The sequence below is a fragment of the Metarhizium brunneum genome, chromosome 1 (genome assembly GCF_013426205.1).
Source record: "Metarhizium brunneum chromosome 1, complete sequence".
NCBI classification, from domain to species: Eukaryota; Fungi; Ascomycota; class Sordariomycetes; order Hypocreales; family Clavicipitaceae; genus Metarhizium; species Metarhizium brunneum.
This window is the reverse complement of record NC_089422.1, coordinates 8,423,140-8,443,541: the sequence shown is the minus strand read 5'-3', so window position 1 is coordinate 8,443,541 and position 20,402 is coordinate 8,423,140. Positions and strand designations below refer to the sequence as shown.

The 20,402-nt window shown below is 52.3% G+C and overlaps 7 protein-coding genes across 7 annotated transcripts; 2 read left to right on the top strand and 5 right to left on the bottom strand.

Annotated features, from left to right (window-relative positions):
* Positions 1-291: 291 nt before the first annotated feature.
* MAL11_1 (General alpha-glucoside permease) lies at positions 292-1,983 on the bottom strand (the record flags this gene model as incomplete). The annotated part of the gene is made up of 3 exons (XM_014692522.1): positions 292-1,163; positions 1,217-1,596; positions 1,796-1,983. 3 exons carry the CDS (start codon positions 1,981-1,983, stop codon positions 292-294), a joined length of 1,440 nt encoding a protein of 479 aa, XP_014548008.1.
* Positions 1,984-3,237: 1,254 nt separating this feature from the next.
* G6M90_00g025740 (uncharacterized protein) lies at positions 3,238-3,918 on the top strand (the record flags this gene model as incomplete). Its single annotated transcript, XM_014692523.1, has 2 exons — positions 3,238-3,404; positions 3,495-3,918. 2 exons carry the CDS (start codon positions 3,238-3,240, stop codon positions 3,916-3,918), a joined length of 591 nt encoding a protein of 196 aa, XP_014548009.1.
* A 537-nt stretch (positions 3,919-4,455) lies between these two features.
* G6M90_00g025730 (uncharacterized protein) lies at positions 4,456-5,319 on the top strand (the record flags this gene model as incomplete). Its single annotated transcript, XM_014692524.1, has 1 exon — positions 4,456-5,319. The coding sequence occupies one exon, from the start codon at positions 4,456-4,458 to the stop codon at positions 5,317-5,319; it is 864 nt and encodes a 287-aa protein (XP_014548010.1).
* A 723-nt stretch (positions 5,320-6,042) lies between these two features.
* On the bottom strand, positions 6,043-6,752 carry G6M90_00g025720 (uncharacterized protein; the record flags this gene model as incomplete). Its single annotated transcript, XM_066129954.1, has 2 exons — positions 6,043-6,392; positions 6,479-6,752. The coding sequence occupies 2 exons, from the start codon at positions 6,750-6,752 to the stop codon at positions 6,043-6,045; spliced, it is 624 nt and encodes a 207-aa protein (XP_065986019.1).
* Positions 6,753-7,600: 848 nt separating this feature from the next.
* GHITM (Growth hormone-inducible transmembrane protein) lies at positions 7,601-8,685 on the bottom strand (the record flags this gene model as incomplete). The annotated part of the gene is made up of 2 exons (XM_014692526.1): positions 7,601-8,087; positions 8,147-8,685. The coding sequence occupies 2 exons, from the start codon at positions 8,683-8,685 to the stop codon at positions 7,601-7,603; spliced, it is 1,026 nt and encodes a 341-aa protein (XP_014548012.1).
* Positions 8,686-9,610: 925 nt separating this feature from the next.
* Positions 9,611-12,592, bottom strand: FBXL14 (F-box/LRR-repeat protein 14; the record flags this gene model as incomplete). Its single annotated transcript, XM_014692527.1, has 1 exon — positions 9,611-12,592. The coding sequence occupies one exon, from the start codon at positions 12,590-12,592 to the stop codon at positions 9,611-9,613; it is 2,982 nt and encodes a 993-aa protein (XP_014548013.1).
* Positions 12,593-16,949: 4,357 nt separating this feature from the next.
* ILV1 (Threonine dehydratase) lies at positions 16,950-18,761 on the bottom strand (the record flags this gene model as incomplete). The annotated part of the gene is made up of 2 exons (XM_014692528.1): positions 16,950-18,479; positions 18,564-18,761. 2 exons carry the CDS (start codon positions 18,759-18,761, stop codon positions 16,950-16,952), a joined length of 1,728 nt encoding a protein of 575 aa, XP_014548014.1.
* Between the last annotated feature and the right edge of the window lie 1,641 nt (positions 18,762-20,402).

The following is a 20,402-nucleotide window of genomic DNA, read 5'->3' as shown; positions in this document are numbered from 1 at the left end:
CATTACACCAGGCATGGGCATGGGATCGACTCGATCCCTGGCTATGGTCAAATCTAACAATCCAAGGCCAACGATTGGATGCCAATTTCTCTTTTTTTTTTTTCTCTTCGCGATTCAATACAGGGTTGGTGGAGGCAAAAATGGACCTTGAGTGACATCCTTTGTCGTACGCATGATACATTATTGTTATTGTCGCAATCACTCAAATTGACCGCGCCCTAATACGGCTCTATAATATATGAGCCCATTTTTCGAGGTGGCACTTGAGCCTGGAACATGCGGTCAATTTCGTCAAAATGTACGGCCTTTGAGTTCTGGGATGTAGAAGAAACTCCATGCCGTGGCAATGGTTGCCAGCCCTCCAAATATAAAACCGACTTTGCCCCTAAGATGACCCTCATCTGGATTAATCATGTAATAAATAGTAAAGTTGAATATAATGCCCATGATGGCCTGGGTACCGGTTGCCAACGCCATGGTTGGGGCGCGGAGGGAGGTGCTGCTGGCTTCGCCGACGATGGTAAAGGCCATGGCTCCAAGCGAAGTAAAGTAGACGAAGGCATAGATGGCAGTCAGAGCCGCCTGAACCCACTTAGCCGCACTGGTATGGATGACGTCTAGAATACCAATAAAAAAAAGAATGGTGGTCATGAGCACCATGCCGCTGGTAAATATTTTGCGGCAGCCAAGGGAGTTAACAATGAACCAACTGAAGATGTTACCCAAAAGACCACAAGCAGTAACACCAACTCCTAGATCAAAACTCTTGCTAGGGGGCAGGCCAGCCAACTGAAAGAAGTAGGTGGAATATCCCGTAACAAAAATAATACCAACAAAGTGCTGGCAAGCAAAAACGCCCGTGCTGATTGCGGTTCGGATACGGTCGGTTCCTCGGAAACATTGAATAATGGACCCTTGCTGGTATTTCGCAGCTTCCTCCTCCACAATAGTAGCCTCGAGAGCAACCCATTTCGCGTCAATATCTACACCTGAACCGTAAAGCTTGCAGAGAGATCGCTTGGCTTCTTCTCGCTTGCCTACTCGAGCGAGACACCATGGCGTCTCCGGAGCAAAAGGAAGAAGACCAAGAGAAAAGCGCAGATAAAGAGTTGCGTAGCAAAGGGAGCTTGGTATGCCCAGCGGGATGTCCATTCTCCGAAAGCCTTGATAACGGCATTTAATAAGAGCTAACCAGAGCCCAGGCCAAACTGCACACCAGCAGTCGAGATGCCTCCTCGGAAGACAACTGGCGCACACTCGGAGGTAGCCAAAGGGGCTAGGGTCAAGTAGAACCCCAAATCAAAACCAAGTATAAGCTTAGAGACAGCAAAAGCTGCTCTAGCAGTCGAAAAAATTTCCCCTAAAATCCCGGCAGTCACAATAGCAACACCCACGAACAAAGCCCGCTTTCGGCCAATCCTGTCGGCCAACCACGCACATAGGAAACCGCCGAAGAATTGTCCAACAGACGAGACGGTATTAAACGCAGTTTGCCAATCCGCAGGTAAAGCGGCTTCCCTATCGTAGATGTATCCAAAGTCCCGTCGAAACGACTCGACCGAAAGCATCCCACCGTTGACTTGCGCATCAAAGCCCCTGTGCTCATGTCAGCCAGCCGCAGTGCAGCAGTACCTTGTAAGAGCTTGCGACCAGACACAATTCGTGGAATGATGCATTCAGATGTTGCCAAATTTACAGAGGACACTAAGGACACTACGATATAACGTAGTATTTTGCGTGATAGGCCGGTATCATACTCGGCTGTCTCTGGACTCCCACAAAAAATGTGTCTTACCAGCCTACACCAGCCACTAGCCAGTAGAATGACCACCATATGAGGGCTGGGTGACGATTGAAGGCGTCCTTGATGGTGAGCTCGTGCTCTAGCAGATGATAGGTGCGAACGGTCTCGTGTTTGAAGCTGAGTTCTTCAACACCCAAAACATGGGCCTCGAGTGTATCAGACTTGTCCTTGGTGCCCATGGTTCCGTGAAGTGTGAGAGACCTATTAGATTTAATGAACCCGAGTAAGCCCAGGGCGGTGGTGCTCTCGCCCGCCAAGGAGAGCCAATACGCCAAAACTGAACACTTTGTCGTTCAAACTGAGAACAGAGCTGAAGCCGATAACGAGGGCCACCACCATGTAATAAATGAGCTATAGCTTTGTAGATAGACAAACCGCGCTACGTTGTGCAACACTGCCACATGCGGCTCCCAACTGTGAGACGTGAGGTTCGGACCGACTCGTTGCTATGCAGAAGAGACTTGAGTGAGAATCCAGGGTAGGGTATGCGGAGGGCGACACTCCCCGAGGTATCATCGAGAAGAGCTTCGGGCTGGCGTTGTGGTCAGAATGCCCTCGAGCATCGACGTGTGGTGAGGCGCCATGTGGCGCTGGAGATAAAGCCGAAGGAAGTATTGGTGTGATCTCGACATGCTTCTGGATAGTTCTGGTATCGTTCTGGTACGATGACCTACTTTGCCACGGCTGATGGCGGTTGGAGGGTGCTTGCCAAGGGGAGAAGAATTTGGCACCTTGCTCGGCGCAGAGCGCAAATAGCCTCAATTGGTGTCCATGCTCTGTCAGGGGTGCAATTGCGCTCAGTGGTTCCGACAGTGGTCAGTGTGACAAGCTGGTTATGCTGTGCAGCTAAGAGTACTATAATATTTCCTCGGTATGTAGTAGATAAAATGAAGTTTGAAGAAGATGGTTTTACGCATTGTGTAGCATTTCGCTTTGATATTTTGACGGATTACCGAAGTTATCCACACGCAATGTTAGGAGGTTGGCAACGGAAGGAGCGATGAAAACCCAACCGAGCTCGTTCAGGCTTTGGTTCCTGCCGCGCATTATTCTGTAAGCACCAGCGACACCGTTCCTTTGCTAGGAAAGTGCAACCCCCGCAGAAAAATAGCAGCACCGGTGCGACGTTAGACGTCGACGGTGGTCGTTACAATAATTCATCGACAGTACGCGGGTAGGCCAGAACCTTTGAGCTACTATTACTGGTGAAGGCTGCCACACGAACGCCATCGGCAAGCGCCACCCGGCCAACCGAGCACTGCTACGTTTACAAAGCAGTGCTCTAGGTCCATCTCAATTCTCCCTCATAGCGCCTCACTATTTCACCAGCGAGATTCCCCGACGGTTTGGCCTATACACGCTCTGTGGACGCATTATTCACGGCCCAGCTATCGTTGATTCCGGGGTATGACATGTGACATATCTGATCTAAGATGGCGCCGCCGCCGTCGCAACAACAACAGCCCCAACTTCATCCTCAGTACGCCTTGTCGCATCATCCGGATCTAGCCGTGGATGACTGGACCGTCAGGGACCATCACTCTTCCGAGTCCAACGGCAGTGCTACCGCAGTGTTCCCGACTGCTGAGACCGGTGACTTGTTTTATAGTCGCCCTGGGAAGCGGCCCTCTGCCTGAGGAACCGCATTGTACCCTCGGAAGCGTGCCATTACTGCATGCCAGGTCTGCAGAGCACGCAAGACCAAGTGTGACAACCAGAAGCCTAGCTGCTCATACTGCTTGAGCGTTGACACAACTTGCATTCAATCTCCCGTCGACCTCTCTAGCTTTGACCCTGCCAGCCTCAAGATACTGGACCGCTTAGACGATCTGGAACGTCTGCTCCGCACCACTGGTGCTGCTACTGAACTTGCGATATCACAAGCACCGCCAATTCCCCAAGCCTCGTCACTAGCTTCGTATGCTGGCATTCTTGGAGATGGCAATCATGCATCATATCCCGCTCATTTCCAAGGTCAGCAGCTCGACAGTTGTCATATTCCACGATCAAACCAACTCACCAAGAATAACAGCCAGATCTCCAATGCGCGAGTGGAAGAAGATCTACCACTAGACAGTGTCTTGCCAATGCCTATCGACCGTATCTTAGAGTGACCAGTCTTTCACAGCACCAGGTCCCAAGCTGCTCCAGTCTCTCGAGCACAACGAGATGCCATGACATCTCCCGCCGGCGGGGCCGCGTCGTTGGCAGCCCTGGTGGATATCGAGTCTCATCGCATGTACAGGCTCCTGGACAGCTTTTTTCTTTATATACACTGCAAGAATCCCATTTTAGATGAGAGGTCTGCAAGAAGAATGGCCGGAAAGGCCTTCTTAGATGGTATTGATTGGTCGCCGGCTTCGTGTTTGGCAATGATCATATGTGCTCTAGGCTGTATAGCAACGCCCTTTGGTCCGAGCCCAGAGACAAAACTAGGCACACAGGCATATGCTGATTCTCAGGTCTTCTTTCAAGAAGCCCAGAAATGCATTGGCATCCTGCTGACCAGATCGGATATAATCAATGCGCAATGTCTGTTCCTTTCTGGAGTCTACATGATGATGGTTTTCCAGCCCATCTATGCGTGGCGATTCTTTTCGCAAGCACTTGCCGCATGCCAACATTTTCCCTTTCTATCCAAGGCCCAAAACATGTCAACAGAAGCCGTGTTATCTCCAGGATCAAGGGAGATGGGCAAAGAGATGAGCAAGCAAGAAACTCAAGAGCAGGCTGTCTATCGGTCCGCTTGGAAATCAGAACGGGAGCTGCGGGGAGTGCTGTCCTTGCCAGATTTTGATAATCCGGGCAATACTCTCTACCCCCCGTTCTTCCCTGCGCCTCCCGTGCTTCCGCCAGGATCTGCCGGCGGCCCAGATTCAGAAGCCCTGCGCTCCAGGGCATCATGGCTCTTTTATTTGGCAGAGACATCACTCCGACGTTTGACTAGCCGCCTTTGCAGCGAAATGCTAAACTTGCGGCAACGCTACTCATCAAATACAACTTTTTTGGATGTACTGGCGGATATGACGCCAGAGTATGGGGCACAAGCAGAGGGATGGTCTGAGAGTCTACCAGAGGAGTTGTCGGTACGCACTGCCATTGCGGAAGATGATATTGCCAAGTCTGTACTACGAGGCAAGCTCATAAATCTTGACGAGATAATCTATTGGCCATTCGCCATGGCGAGTTTGAGTGGATTGTCCAGTGGACGGGTGATGAAGCCCCAGCTGGAAGAGCTTGTCAAACGCGGCCTGGACACACACAGGCATCAAATCCATGCCAATGAGCCAGGATTCTTCCATCGACACCATGGAGGATTTTTCATGATCAGAGCTTGCACCCGCAGTGCGTTGATACTTGTGGCGGCTGCCAAGTCTGGAAGTACAATGCCGCCTCATTGGGACGAGGCGGTTGGTAAGGTTATCGGCATGTTGACATACTGGGAGGAGGAAGACCGGGACGTTGGCCGATGGAAATCAATAATAGAGCGCGAACTTACCTTACTCCGCGAGTGATTAAATGCCAGGCTCGTTGAGGGGCGTCGCCTTTTTTGCGAGAAGTTACTCTGTCAAGGCAATCACTTGACCTTCAGACCTGCAGAGAGATGAAGCGGAGTAATGGAGCATCACACACACACACGCCAGACCACACGCTATCCCAATAGATGGGAATATCTCCCAGTTGCGTACATATCAGTAAATCGAGGGGGTCGGCAAACAAGGATTGTGCGGGAGGAGTTCCTCAAGTAGAGGACGAACTTGAGTTGCTCAACGTTTCAGCATGGGTTGGGTGGCATCGTTCCCATCCTCGGAACTGGATGTGACTTTATACCCAAGACAGCTATACGTGTACTTGACTTGTTTCGCTTGCAAACAGCATCAGCACAGAGCATATTCCCTGAAACTCCATGCGGCGTTGTCAGTTGGCTGCTTCAGTGTATTAATGCACAGGGAGTGTCGTGCGTATCTCTTGCAATTCCAACCTGATTCGAATGTCTAGGGACACACAACATGTGGGCAAAAGAGGCCATGGCAGGTAGCGACTTGCCTGGGTAGTCCTGCTGTCAAGCCGAATTCGGCACGAGAGAAAATTAACGAGCGCAGTATATAAAATATCATTCTACCATATCAGAATACGGATGAAAACAAGCGTCATGGGTGTCTCCAGTGCATGAAGCATACCCAAGCAAGACTCTTCTTCTGGAACGTATATACATCCGCCTCAGCACGCCTGGGCCATCACTGCAGCGGAGGAAACGGCCTCAGGAAATGGCTGGGACACTCGTACCCACCACGGTTCTTATCCAGATACTCTTGATGATACTCCTCGGCGGTCCACCACCTGCCGGCGGGCGCAAGCTCGGTGACGACGCCCCCCTTCCACCACTGCTCGTTGACCTGCCTCGTCACCTCCCTCGCCACCTTCTCCTGCTCGGCGTCGTGGAAGTAGATGGCGGACCGGTACTGCGGCCCCGTGTCGGGGCCCTGGGCGTTGAGCGTTGTCGGGTCGTGCATCTTGTAGAAGAACTCGAGCAGCTGGCGGTACGTGACCTTTTCCGGGTCGAAGATGATTTGCGCGGCTTCGGCGTCTGAGGGGGGAAACCCGTCTGTTAATTTCTTTCTTTCGTTCTTTATTTTGGTCAGAGGGGGGAAAGGGGGGGGAGACAAGACGCACGCCCGGTTTTACCACCGCACACAGCACGGTACGTCGGGTCGCTCAGGTCGCCGCCTATGTAGCCGACTTTGGCATCGAGCAGGCCCTTGCCCGCAAATTGGCGCCGGTACAGATGCTCCGTGCCCCAGAAGCACCCGGCCGCGACGGTGCAGCGCTGCGCGCCCTCGGGGACGGCGCCCGGGGCCGACGAGGAGGATTCTGGCGCGACGGAGAGTCGTGTGGATTGGGTGAAGGGGCGCGCGAGCCGGGCGATGAAGGATGGGAAACCGGACATGGCGGGTTCGGGGCGTGTCGAGATGTTTGAGGAACAAAGTCGAGCGGGGGGCGTTGCGGGCTGCAAGTTCTGCTCGGGTGTCAACGCTGGGGCACGCGCTGCCTGGCGGTTGAAGCTGCTGATTTATGGAAATCGGCCATGAGGGCAAGGCAAAATGGTTGCGGTCCTTGGTGGCCGCGACGGCGGGGTTTGACGTGATGCTGTGCCCCGCCGACATGACAAATCTTGAGCTTGCCTATGCGCAACGTCGTCAATGGCGGTTTTGGACGCGGGGCAGGCTCGGTGCTGGCTGGCTGCCAACGGTGGTGGCGGGGGTCCCGGGATTCCAAAGAGGCCAAGCACCGATGACGAGGTAATCCGTGGCCATGACCATCGGGTTTGGAATCCATGTGCTCTGTGGCTCTGGTATTGTAAATGGTCGAGTTGGCGAAAAGGATATCTTCATGTCATCGCAGGTGCGCGGATATCTTGCCGCCTCATGTGCCCTGTGCGAACGAATGCATTGACAAACTACATTGACTGCACCCGGGGCTAGTTGTGCCATCCATCCACGGTGCCCGGATGAAATCAGGCTCGAGGTGACATGCGTTAAAGGAAACACGGTGGCTTCGCCATGAGAAACATAACCCCCGGGTTCCAATATCGTGGGGACAAGAGTTCATCAGATTTCGTAAATTGATTTGTCCCATGGTTTTATTTTCTACACAATACAACCGAGCTGTACCACTGAGAGGAGTTGGCCTCTTCATTACCCCAATACTCAACAAGGTATCAATATTCTAATACACATCTTTTTCCAGCCCCTCCATCGCATCTTTCTTCGTCTACCTTCATCTCATCTTGCGCATTTACTTTCGGCGGTTCTGGTTCATCATCAAGATCTGAACCATGCGCACGAAAATGTTCAAAAAGTCCAGCTCCAATGAGATACTCTCGTTCACCGGGTCGCGCTTCATCAGGCCAGCCTGCGCCATACGCGCGTGGTACAGCACCTTTTGAACATCATACAGCGTAAAGCCGCCAAAGACGGCCAATCCACCGTACAGCCAGATGTTCTCAGTGAATGCCAGCGTGCGGACAGCCGTGGCAGGGATGAGCAGCGGAGCGAAACCAGAGACGGCGACAATGGCAGCACCAGCCAGGAGAGGGCCGCCAATGTACAGGTACTTCTCTTGCTTGGCGGTCGCACCAACAATAGAGAGCGCACCCATCATGGCGGCGGTGTAGAGGCCAGCGCGAGCGAGGAGAGGTACCGGAACGAATGCCAGGAGAGGGGCGACGAAGGCGGCTTGCGTGGCGTTGAAAGCGGTCCAGAGAGCGTACTTGGGGACGTAGCTACAACCATGTTAGCAAAGACATACTCATCCGTCCGTGCACATTCCGGCTCAACTTACTTGTCAGGGCTGATGGAACGAGTTCCAATCATGGTGGCAAAGCTCAGTGCCAAACCACCCAATCCCACGACCCAAGGGTTCGTCACCATCAACCGGTAGACGAATCCACTCTGAACCATCTGCCTCGCCGTCAAACCAATGATACCGATACCCAATCCCGTATGCAAGAAGGTGTTGTTCAGGTACTCCCGCTCGTACAGCGGCATGCCGCCATCGTCTCTCGTCTCGCGGTTGAAAACAGCATTGATGGCCACAAGAGTACCGCCGAATATGGCACCGCCCACCAGCAGCTTTCGCATACCAGTACCGCTGGAGGCCCGTTGCGTAGCCTCCTGGTAGTATGAGCGGCCGCTGCCGCGGGCAAAGGCATTCCGGGCGGCGATTGACGAGACGCGCGACGTGAAGAAGTTGGTCGTGGGCTTGGCGGGCGTGTGGAGGCTTCGGACAGGCGCGGCAGATCGCAACGCAGTCTTGGAGAGTTCGGGCAGCCGTTGCGCCAGGCGCAGAGGGCTTTGCCGTACACTTAGAGTGAACGACATGACGGACAGCAATAGTCTGATGTCGCTGTGTGTTGTGTGTTGTGTGTGATGAGGGTGTCGACGAAAGCAAACAAAGGAAATAAGTTGTCGGAGAGCAGATATAGATGAGGGTTTGCGGACTTGGATTCCAGTCCAGCTAGAGAGAGGGAGGCTGATAAAGCATGACGTGCGGCCGGGGTTTTGCGGACTTGATTAAACTCCAAAGTCACGTGGAGAACTGGAACTTGGTGGAACCTTCCGGGCCAATCTCGCCACTGGCAAGTTGCACATTACAAGGACAACCGGATGAGTTCACCGATACTATGTACCTAGGTTGTTACTAGTACGGAGTTACTAGATCCAGAATAATAATATGTAAGATATAGAGCTGCCGTTGTTCGTTATAGCTTTCTACTGTTTAACTGTAGTAGGTCTCAGAGAGCCTTGATTTGATGTTGATGGTAGGAAGCTCTTGGGTGGCGAAGAAACAGCAATTAAAGGAGAAATGGCCCAAAAGAAAGCGTCGATTTCGCTCAGTTTGGAGGCGAAGCAAAGCCTCTCACCTTTGATTCACCGCTAGTGATGCTGCAAGTCCCCATTTTCACTACAAGATTAAAAATGGCCAGTATCTCTATGCATAACTCTCGTCCAGAAAACCTTACTTCCAGACAGCTGCAGCCATCTCTCAATGTAAAGAACATTTGCAACATCAATTGGTCTCGACATATTTTCCTTATCCAGGAATAGGAAATAGAAACGAAACGCCGGGGATTCACCATGCAGTCGCCGCCATCCAATAAGGCTCATATTCAGCCGAGGCGTCGTCCTAATCCCAAACAATGTACAAAACTCCGGTGCCTGTGCCTATAATTGTACCCAACTTCAGAGATTGAGTCCTCCGCCCCCTCAGATGCTGGTGTCGTGTATGAATGAGACTTGCCAGTCTCTACCTAAGTCCCTGAACGCCTTTTTCAATGATAAATCGCACTGGCTGCCTTGCTCGTCGGCCCAAAAAGCCCAACCCAGATCGAGGCAGGAAGCTCGGAGTGGTCAGCATGGCTACGCTCATCGTCTTTGGAGGTGGTATTTCTCCGATGCCTTCGTGAGCTGCTGCAGCCCAGAGTCCCGTGGGTACCACCGGTTTTGTGGTTCTATCGTCGAAACCCCATTTGGCGATACTCCCGGCTCGGAGCCAATGCTCAAGATTGCGGCACTGGCTCACGTCAGTCCACTTGAGACGCGTGCAGCCTCGTAAAATGTTCTCCAAGCCCTTGCCAGTGACCCGCACACACCCGCGAACACTTAAACCCTCCAGCTCATTGAGATGTAAAGCGATACTTTCCAAGCTCGCATCACTCACAGCACTACCGCAGAACGCCATCCTCAATTCACGAAGCAATGGAAGCCCCAGAGCAACAACCTCAGTCGAAGTGTCTGACAACGCACAGCAGAACGACAAATCCAAGTGCGTCAAATTCTTCGCCGCGTTGACAAGAGCCACAATTGCATTATCCGATAAGTATGTGCAATCGGCCAGGCACAAACTGGTAAGCTTTTCGAATCTGTACTGTGCCCAAGACTGGAAACCAACGTCTGTGATGGATGTGCAACGAGTAAGAGTCAATGAGCGTAAGCGATCAGAGGCATGCGCAGCCAAATGCGCCATTGACCGGTCTGTGATATGTTTGCAATACGAAAGATCCAGTCTGTTGAGCTTGGGGCATCCGATGACGGTTCCTGGAGGGGGGTTATTGGCAGTTGGTGGCTTTGCTTTCGCTTCTTGTTGTTGCCTTTTTTGTGTTGGGGTTGAAACGACAACGTTCTTCTTCACCGTAGGAGACTCTGGGACTACCCATCCGACCACACGGCCTAGTAGGTTGTCTCCGACCTTTCGACAGTTACTCCAATCCACCTCTTCCAGCAGTTTGGCATTTTCACTCATTTCCAGAATTTGATGGGCTGAAACATCCCACACTGATCTCATTCGCCACCTCTTGATATTCTTGCCGCATTGTCGCCATAGGATTGTAAATCCCTCATCCGTGACATGAAAACAATTATTCAGATCCATAGAAAGGGCTCTATTTCCAATAAAAGGAGCCAAAATATGGATGATGGAATGGTCAGTGACATGGCGATTGTAATGTGATAGGTCCACATCATTACACACTTCGGGGGACGTGGCCAGAAGTTGTCTCCAATGGCTGCTCACAATTCGGAGGCGAATCAGCTCGCGAATATCCAAGTGCTTGAATATCCGCACCAGAATCTCGTCTGAAAGAGGAGGTATGGCTGGTGGGGAGAGAGATCGACTCGTGGCTGTTCTCGCTCGTTTCGCCGGCACCCCAGACTCAGAAGATGTCTCGCTAGAGCTAAATTTGATTGGAGTAAGATCGATGATAGACGGCCTATAGCCATTTTGTCGACCTGCTGCTAGGCTTTCTGCTTGAGGGGTCGGCGGTGCAAGCGAATGGCGCCTCCGGTTCCGCAAGTTCTCCATGTTGACACTTAGGAACGGATCTGGGTCTTTAAGCTCTATAATCTCAGAGTCATCTTTGCTTGGTGACCCTTGACTCGACGGCGTGGAAAAGGTAAGGTTGGGCAAGATGCCTCTAGTGGGAGTGCTTGGTGTTGAAGGACTCGACGTAGTGAGAGCCTTTATTTTACCATCGTGGCCCGTCATGTCGACATCCTCGTCCTGCGTTTTTAGTCGCAGCTTGGCCGTCTTTTCAACTTGATACTTGATGCCAGGCGGGCAGCGCCGCCACAACTCCTCCAATACCTCACCGGGGACCATGAGGCATTCCACCGTTGTAATAGACCGTACAGTTGCCGTCCGCCCAGGAGACAGCCCTAGGCTTGCTACTTCCCCAAAGTACTGCCCAGCTTTCAATCGTGGCCTGTGCTGTATTGATATCGTGGCCTCTTCGGAGGCATCCTGTTCTTTTCGTTGCTCGTGGAATACTTCGGCCTCTCCCTGCACTATGAAGTAGATTTCATTGCCGGGGGTGCCTTCGCAGATTATGTCGGTAAACGGATGGTACGTCTTCGGTTGTACACTGAGACCCAGGAAGTGAAGGATATCGGGTGGTAACGTAGAAAAGAGAGGCAACTCCTTCAGAGTCTTTCGAATATTCACATAGCCACTGGCAATCGCGCTGCCAGCTGCAGGATCCTCGATGATGCCAGGGCTCGGTGACTTGCGCTTCTTGGAGTTGATCACTGTACCGTCTTTGATGGCCCCACTCTCACCAGTTGAAACTTCACCAGGGACAGTCGTACGCGGAGCAAAGTCGGCCTTGGGCGTCTTCAGGCTGGCTCCGCGCTCCTGTCGCTGTTTCTTCAGTAAGTTGAGCCGCTCCTGGCCCTCTTCTCGAATCGCCTTCTCCATATCTGGAAACTTAGGCATGATGAGTTGCAGGTCTTCCTTCTTCAAGACGAGCAAGAGACATTTTGTGCGTGCCACGATGGTTGCGGTGCGTGGCATGTCCATGAGAACGCCGATCTCACCGAAGAAGGCGCCAGGCTTCAGTTCAGCATAGACAGCCTCTCCATCACGGGACGTGACAGCTACCACGCCGCGCACCAACCAGTACATGGCCTTTGCGTCATCACCTTCTGTAATTATATGGTCGTTGGGCCCATTAATCTGAGGTTTGAGGTGATTACCAATAGCAACAAGGAACTCCCCAGGCGCAGAAACGAACAAGGGAAACGAACGTATTCGTTCAACAAGGTCCAAGGGCATATCGCGTATGGTGGAGGCCGTCAAAGGCGAAGGCCGCACCGGGCGAGCCGGGTTACTGTCGACATCGAAAGATCGGATTACAGAGCTTGGGTTGGTGGATGTCGAAGGCGAATTGGCCTGTTGGTGATGGGCTAGCGCCCGATAAGGTGACCCCGAACTCGGCGAGCGACCTCGTCGCATGATGAGTACAATGATGGTTCGCCGTGTATTTTATTGAATTGGGGGGGACGAGGAAATGCCACCCTTGGCTTGCAAGGGCAGCCGCTATGGCCAGGCTCTGTGGCCGGAAGCAAGACTGTCCTGCACGGTCCGGCCGGTGCGACCAAGGTGGCCAACAGGTGCCCAATGGCGGCGTTTCAGCAATTGTAGTTGATGCTCTCGAGATCCGTGATAGTGTCGGCAGTAAACGCAATGATTTCGTAGCAGAGATCCAGCATGCCCCGACTAGCTTCCGTTGCGGACCGTGATTCTGGCGCACGGCCGCGGCGGTCGCGATCAAGTCCAGTCCAAGGCTGCCAATTGTTCCCAGAGGTGACAAATACAATAGGCGACCATTCAAAAAGTGGACGGGACAAAAGCCGAACTTCGGGTGGACTCAATACCTCGAATGCCTTGGGGAGAACTGAAGTCCAACAGCAAGAAATGTGGGAGGAGCACCAAACACCTATATGGATGGAACGGCGTTGTGCTGCAGGACAAGTATCAAAGCTTCTGTCGTAGCAAGCTTTCGAGCTTAAAGCCCACGCAACTTGTCTTGCTTGATGGCGCCGTCAGCGAGGCCGATGCGGACATGCGTGAAATAGATACGATTCGAGTTTGCGGGGGTGTCGTGGGCAGATGGAAACAAGCGCGTGTGTCGACGTTGAGACAGAGCTGTACGGAGTAGCGGCTGACGGATTTTGGCCCCGATGACGACAGTGGCCAGATGCGGGATAAGAAAAAGAAACAAATGCAGCGGCCAGGCGTGAAGAAATACAAGACAGAGGAACAAGAGACGGCAGGGAAATAGGATACAGACAGAATACCCCCGAGCGCCAATCTGTAGGAAGGAAAGGCAGGAATAATACAGATTGTGTTGGGGCGAAGAGTGTGTCGTGTAGATCAAAGCAGCTAGAGAACTGAGCAGGCCAGAACTGAAGTGGACGAAGAGGCGAGGAAGGCGCGAAGTTCAACGGCGGATGTGGGAGGGGTGAGGTGAGGGTCCAGGGTCGTACCTGCCAGGGTACTAGCGGCTCTTTTAGCAGGGAAGGTGCAGGGCAGGCGCAAGCTAGAAGTGCTGTACACGCAACAGGTACCATGTACGAAGCAGCCAAGCAACCTAAGTAGGTCATGGTTGCCGAGCTGCAAAGGCACGTACGTACAGTGGTTGATGTGCAGCAGCTTGCGTCCATTAATTGTCGGGGTGCCAGTTTTGGACTCGGCGCCGTGTAGCTCTTGCGCCGAGTGAGAGCCAATTTGGAACAAGCGGAAGAGACACGGCGTGGAAAGGGCAGGTCAGTCAGGGTGCGAATCTACCTATATGTACCTACTACTCCGTACTTAGGTAGGTATGTATCTTGACGTGGGGTCAGACAATATTGTAATACCCGACGGCGAATACCAACTACCCAGGTACCTAGGAACTTGAGGTACTCACTGGTGGTAACGGCCATCAGACTGCTTCACCACACTTTGAAAGGACCGGCCGGATTTACCATCAAGTTTAAATGTTTCCAGACAAACAAGCATGAACCAACCGGCGACACCGGCTCCGAAACAGAAGGCTTCCTATAAGTGAAGCTGGCAGCGTGACTGATCGGGATAAATTCGTCTGCCTTGTACGGAGTACATTTGCTGGCGGAAAAAAAAAACAAAATAGAACTGGCGCACAAGCGAGGCAACCAGTGCTCCAAGCGTGTGGGGGAGGGGAGGTGGACCACATGGACAAACGCCAAAGCTCAAGCTTTGGCACAATCCTACATATCTTGTCTGGTACAACAATAACCGAGTGCAGCCAGGTGAGCAGTTTGAAGTGACAACAATACCTAGGTGGCTAAGCTGCTGTCTCTGAATACCATAGCAGTGCTGCGAATCAGCACACACGCACAAGTGCCATCGACTGAAGCACCGTCACAGCTCGGCAGATACAGCAGCGCCGATACATGATGCAAGCACCAGACAAAAGCCCAGCTTCCATGGCAATAGCTGCAGAGAAGGGCGACAAATGCGGGCGGAGGGTTCGCATGTCATAAGACGATCATAGCTTCCTTGACGGGTCTGAATCTCGATGCTTGACGCCATGCCGCGATAATCTCGATGGCCATGTGTTCACCGTGGTACCAACCGTCATGTTCGTGATTTTCTGGGATCTGCGAGCCGGGTTTGCTGGATTCAAAAAATGGTGGCCGTTGGCCCGCACCGAAAGGTGACCTCTGGATTGTTGCGTGCACGGTCCGCCTTCTGGCACGGAGCTCTAACCCCGGCAACCGCAACCGCTCCCGGCAATGGGTGGGTCTTCAATGTTGGATCAAGCAGCACTTGAGCACATGCAGGGTTGCAGGCCGCTGGGGACTAACGAATTGGCCTGGTGGATTCTTCTGGAGCACCAGACCAGACTCGGAGGAGTGGTCGACCCGGAGCCTGCACTGCGACGGGGAACAGCTTTCACGATCCGTTGTCAACGTTCTGCCTTGACATGGAACATGGTTCGGGGTTCACATAATGGCTCAGCGGAGACTGTTGTACATACATACATACATAAAGTGCACACGCAATCACGTGGACCTACTTCAGTACCTAGACGCAGGTACTAGGGTACTTAGTATGGAGTCTGGTACACCAGACAGCAGCTCCCTCAGCCTCCACCCGCCAGTCAGCGTTTCGTCCTAAAAAGCCTAGATGCTGATTACAACCAGGCCAGTGTTGCATTCGCACCGACGGCACCACACAGGAAAAAAACAAGCTGCCGCCCCCCCAAACACTGGCGGGCAGGGGGTTCCTTGACCGAAGCTCGGTAGAAGGTCTGTGGAAGCTACGCTGGCGCTCAGGTGTCCGGACCAGACATAGGGCACCGCCGCCAACGATTCCACGACGGCTTGACATGGAGCAGCCAGCCAACCCATGCCGATTAAGCGGGCCCCATCAACTGGAAACGGCTTCTGGCCTCCACCCAGTGGGAATTTTTCAGGTACAAAACCAACTGAAACCCCTTTCTTGATTTAATCTTGCTGCGTGTGGCCTATTTCCGACCCCGCGGTACGGAGTACGGAGTACGAGTTATCAACCTGCATAAAATGCTTATTTGGCACAGAGGACACTTGACGTGTCCGGTTCTTAATACATTTATATTAATAGTACTCCGTCATCTGCACAGTCAGGCTGACCACCAAGAAAACAACGGTCGCTCCCACATCACCCTCTTGGCACGCGTTCTTCGTCTCATGTCAGCATCATGCGACAACCCGTTTCATCAACCCCTTTACTTTCCTCTTGACGCCCTATAAAAGGAAAATTGCCATCCCCTTTACCCCCCAAAGAGCTCCACCATGGACTAGTCTACGTTTAATGCCCTGACACCTAGCCTGGTCTAGTGATGAGTGTCGGCATGCAGTGGCGGGTCCGATAATTTTATACCGAGTGCAGCGCAGTGGGCAAGGCCTTGGTGTGCGACTCATGAAGCCAAGAGGGTGTCAAGCTCGATTCAGAATTGTGCAACTGAATGGCGAACACACGCTGTATCACTGGGCCTATTCTCCAGAAGGGCTCGACAAACAAATGCCCTCTGTTTTTTGCGAGAGGCGACGACAGTGTACAACATGACATGTGCCTGATAGGACGTGTCCAAATATGGAAACACTATATACATACTCATGTATGTATGTATCTTGCATAGGCCAAAACTTGGGGCCCTGCAGCCTCGGCCGTGGAGACCTGTGGCTTGCCACGCATCGTTTCGTCCGTTTGAGTGTATGATGTGCTTCCGTACTTATATGTCTGGTAGGTATCAAGTACCCAGGTATGTATGTGTATCATTCACTGCCGAGGTTCGGGGGCAACAGCCTCATATTATGCATTATGCACGGATGGCGATGCCCCAATTTAGGAACACGCCTTGTTTCTTTCCCCAGGTCATGCATGGGAGCCCACAGGCGGCAGTGCCGAGGGCGTAAAACTGCGTTCACTTAGTGCAGACGACGACGCTTTCGAGCGGCATTGATAATGGTGGGCTCTGTTTCCTGTTTCGGTGCAAATCTAGCGTCTCTCTCGCGGGAGATGGCATTTCAGAGTCTAGAAAAGCCATCACCTACCTACCTAGGTAGGTATGCAACAAGCATCCAGCCTTCTCCATGACACAAGGATGGATACCATGCACAATTAGTTGGGGTGTGACCACCAACAACACAAGGTTATACAGAAAATTGGTCTAAGCCACTTTATGCTTGATGGGAACAGACAACAATATTTGGCCAGTCTATATTTCCGAAACGCCGTGTCTAAAATGCCAATGCCTCATAAAGTACCCTAGTCTTTCTTGAATTCTGTACAAAAAAAATTATTCTCATGATCTCAGGAACGTCTTGAATACCTCGGAGTTCGTGCACTCCTCAAACGGATAGTCGACATCTTTGAGGAACTGCGCCAGTTCACCGCTGTCTTCTTCGGGACATGAGATACCCGCCAGCACCTTGGCAATGTCACCACCATAGTTTCGATAGTGGAAAAGGCTAATGGTAAATCTAGGCCGAAGGGCTTTGAGGAACCGCTCCAATGCTCCAGGTCGCTCAGGAAAGCTGAACATGTACAGCCGCTCGTTGGCGACGCCAGAACGACCGCCTACGAGGTACCTGAGATGGCTTTTGGCCAGTTCGTCACCAGAGAGGTCCGTCACCACCATATCTTCGGCTCGGATGCGTTCGATAAGCATGGAGAGTTCCTCGTTTCTCTTTGCCGGTGGTGCCGTCAAGGACAAGCCAATCATGACATTGGCAACGTTCTGGTCGGCGAATCGATAGTTGAATTCGGTGACGGCATAAGGCATGATGGTATCGACGAGTTTGGCAAACGCCCCCGGTCTCTCTGGAATGGTGATGGCCAACAGAACTTCCTTGCCTTCACCGACAGCAGCACGCTCGGCAACAAATCGAAGACGGTCAAAGTTCATGTTCGCCCCAGACGTCACGGCCACGAGGGTGCGGTTCGGGTCTTGCGAGGGGTGCTGGGAGACGTACTTCTTCAGGCCGGCAATAGACAGTGCCCCCGCAGGTTCCAGGCCGGATCGCGTATCATCATACATGTCTTTGATGGCAGCACAAATCTCATCCGTCGTCACCTCGACGACTTCGTCGACGACATCCTGACAGATACGAAATGTCTCCTCGCCGAGCGTCTTGACAGCGGCGCCATCAGCAAACAATCCAACCTCGTTGAGCACAACTCTCTCGCCTTTTCTCAATGATTGGGCCAAGGCATTTGCATCATATGCCTCGACAGCAATGATTTTAACGTGGGGCGCCATGCGCTTCACGTAGAAGCCAATGCCGGCAATGAGACCGCCGCCGCCGGCGCAGCAAAAGATGGCCTCAACCTTGGACATGTTTACTTGTCCAAACAGCTCGTTTCCAATAGTTCCCTGGCCAGCAATGACGTAAGGGTCGTCAAAGGGGGGGATGTTGATAAGCCCGTCTTGTTTTTCCCGTCGGGCGCACTCCTCCTTGGCAGCATCAAAGTCAGCGCCGTGCAGCACCACATGGCCGCCCAATCTCGCCACATTCATGTGTTTAATGCTGGGTGTCCCTTCGGGCATGATAATGGTAGCAGGGATTTTAAGCTTTCTCGCCGAATAGGCAACGCCTTGAGCGTGGTTACCGGCGGAACAGCACACAACACCCTTCCAGCTCAGCGCAGGGTCCAAATGCGCCATCTTGTTGTACGCGCCGCGCAGCTTGAAGCTAAACACGGGCTGTGTATCCTCTCGCTTAAGGAGAACATTGCATTCGAGCCGGTTGCTGAGGTTAACTGCCGGGCTAAGTGGTGTTACTTTGCAAGCTTCGTAGACTCTGGAGGTAGCGCATGCAATCATGCGAAGGTACTGTTGGCGTCGGCAGCTTGGTTAGTATGAAATCCAGATGCGTATTCAGTAGCAATATGGTGTTTCTGTTTCATGGAAACGCACATCGGGATAGCCGTTGGGAAGCAACAGGTCGTCGGGAACAGCTTGTCGCAACTTGGCTCTTTTCTCCTCCGATGACGGCGAGGGGTTGATGCTGTAGTCGGTCAAGGCCATGCGGCCAGCGGGCGTTTCGGGCCTGCGATGGCCATTGGTCTCTTGAAAAACGCCGTTTGGCTCGGCATGCCCAAGGAGAGAAGGCATCTCGAACTTCATGTGAATATGGAGATGGTTGTGTGAAGTTGGAAAGACGAAAAGTCTAGAGGTTGTGGCGTCAAATGCTAAAATAGTGACCGAAAACCGCAGCAATCAGTCAAATTCGCCGAAATATCGGACCCAAGATTCTGCACACCAGCTTTTTTTTCGGGGGGGGGGGGATGCATGTGTCCTATCCTGGCCTCTGCACTGGTCAGCACAAACAATGGGCGGGGTCCCAGTGCCTGGCCAAGTGCCAAACCAGACCAGCGCTCAACTGCCACACCACACGTACAGGCAGCGGTTCGGAGTCTGGTCAAGTCAATCTGGTATTGACTACGGAGTATTAGTGGGCGTTCAGGCCAGTGCCGATAAGAGCGGGGGATGACCGTGCTCTTATCTCACCGCGCAGATGTACCTAGGTACTCCAGGTGGCCCGAAGATGACTTGCCTCATTTGATGAAATCGGAAAGATTAATTATCCCAGCTTAGAAAAGAAGTTAGTGTATTATCTTTATTTTCAAAATGAGTTCCTTTGATTCCCTAGGTATCTGAAGTGAAGTACTGCATACAGTAACTCAGCACCTTTACAATCATTTTCCACATCATGTGCCGCCAACCACGAGACCTACGTACGAGGTGCGTTGTACGTAATTTGTGTGCATTGGGGAGCAAATCAGGAATGGGAATGGCTACCAAAATAGCTGTTGATAGTCGTGGGGCTATTGCAGTTGTCTTGACTCTTGATAGACGGATTGGGCGGGATATCGCTGACATTGAATCCGAATACAGAATGGACAAACCCAGCCACGACATGACAGATCTTGTAATTCTTCAACATGTCTTCCGCAACGCTTCTAAATGTCTGGTCTAAGGCGAGTGGCAGCTCCAAAAATAGGCTAGCGCCTCGACACCCTGCCGTCGGCAGTCGGCGGGCTCGGCCGACTGACATCAGTCGATTAAATGTTTCCCCAGCCCAGTCACACGTGCTTCTGCTCGCAACCCTCTCTTCAAATGTTGTTTCTCAATTCTTAGTGCGACACAACATCTCTGACAAAAGTGTCACGAATGCCTTCAGAAGGTTTGTCTCCACGCTAACTCTCCGTACGGAACATCGAGAAAGCTTCGGCTATGGAATCAAAATCTCAAACTCAAAAAGTACTGCTTGGTGGCCGACGAGTTCAGCTCTTGCTGCCAAGTGAATTTTGAGTCCACGGTATCACATCCTTGAGGGAAGATCCGAAACACGCAAATCGGTTCACAGGAAATGCTGAGCGAGGTTTTCGGCTGCAAACAAAGCTTCGAACAGGATCTCAAGTAATACCCTAGGCCGAGGCAAAAATGTAGCGAGACTACCCTCCAGTCTGAAAGGAGCCTTGGAGTCTACGTCGCTGCTGGTGCAGAGTGGCCGCCACAACAATCACCATGACAAGTCACGCTCCACAATATCTATTTGATACATTTCGGTTCCTCAGTTCTGAACCTCCCTCGCTGTGGACGTCCGGTCAAGCCCGAACCGCTATTACTCTGGAGTGGAAGCTAGCTCTTGGGTGCCTACTTTTCTCTCACAGATTGCTCGGCGGTTTGAAAGAATTAGAATAAATCTTTGTCCTAGAGACTGATATATAGATAGCGTATCCAGATACAAAA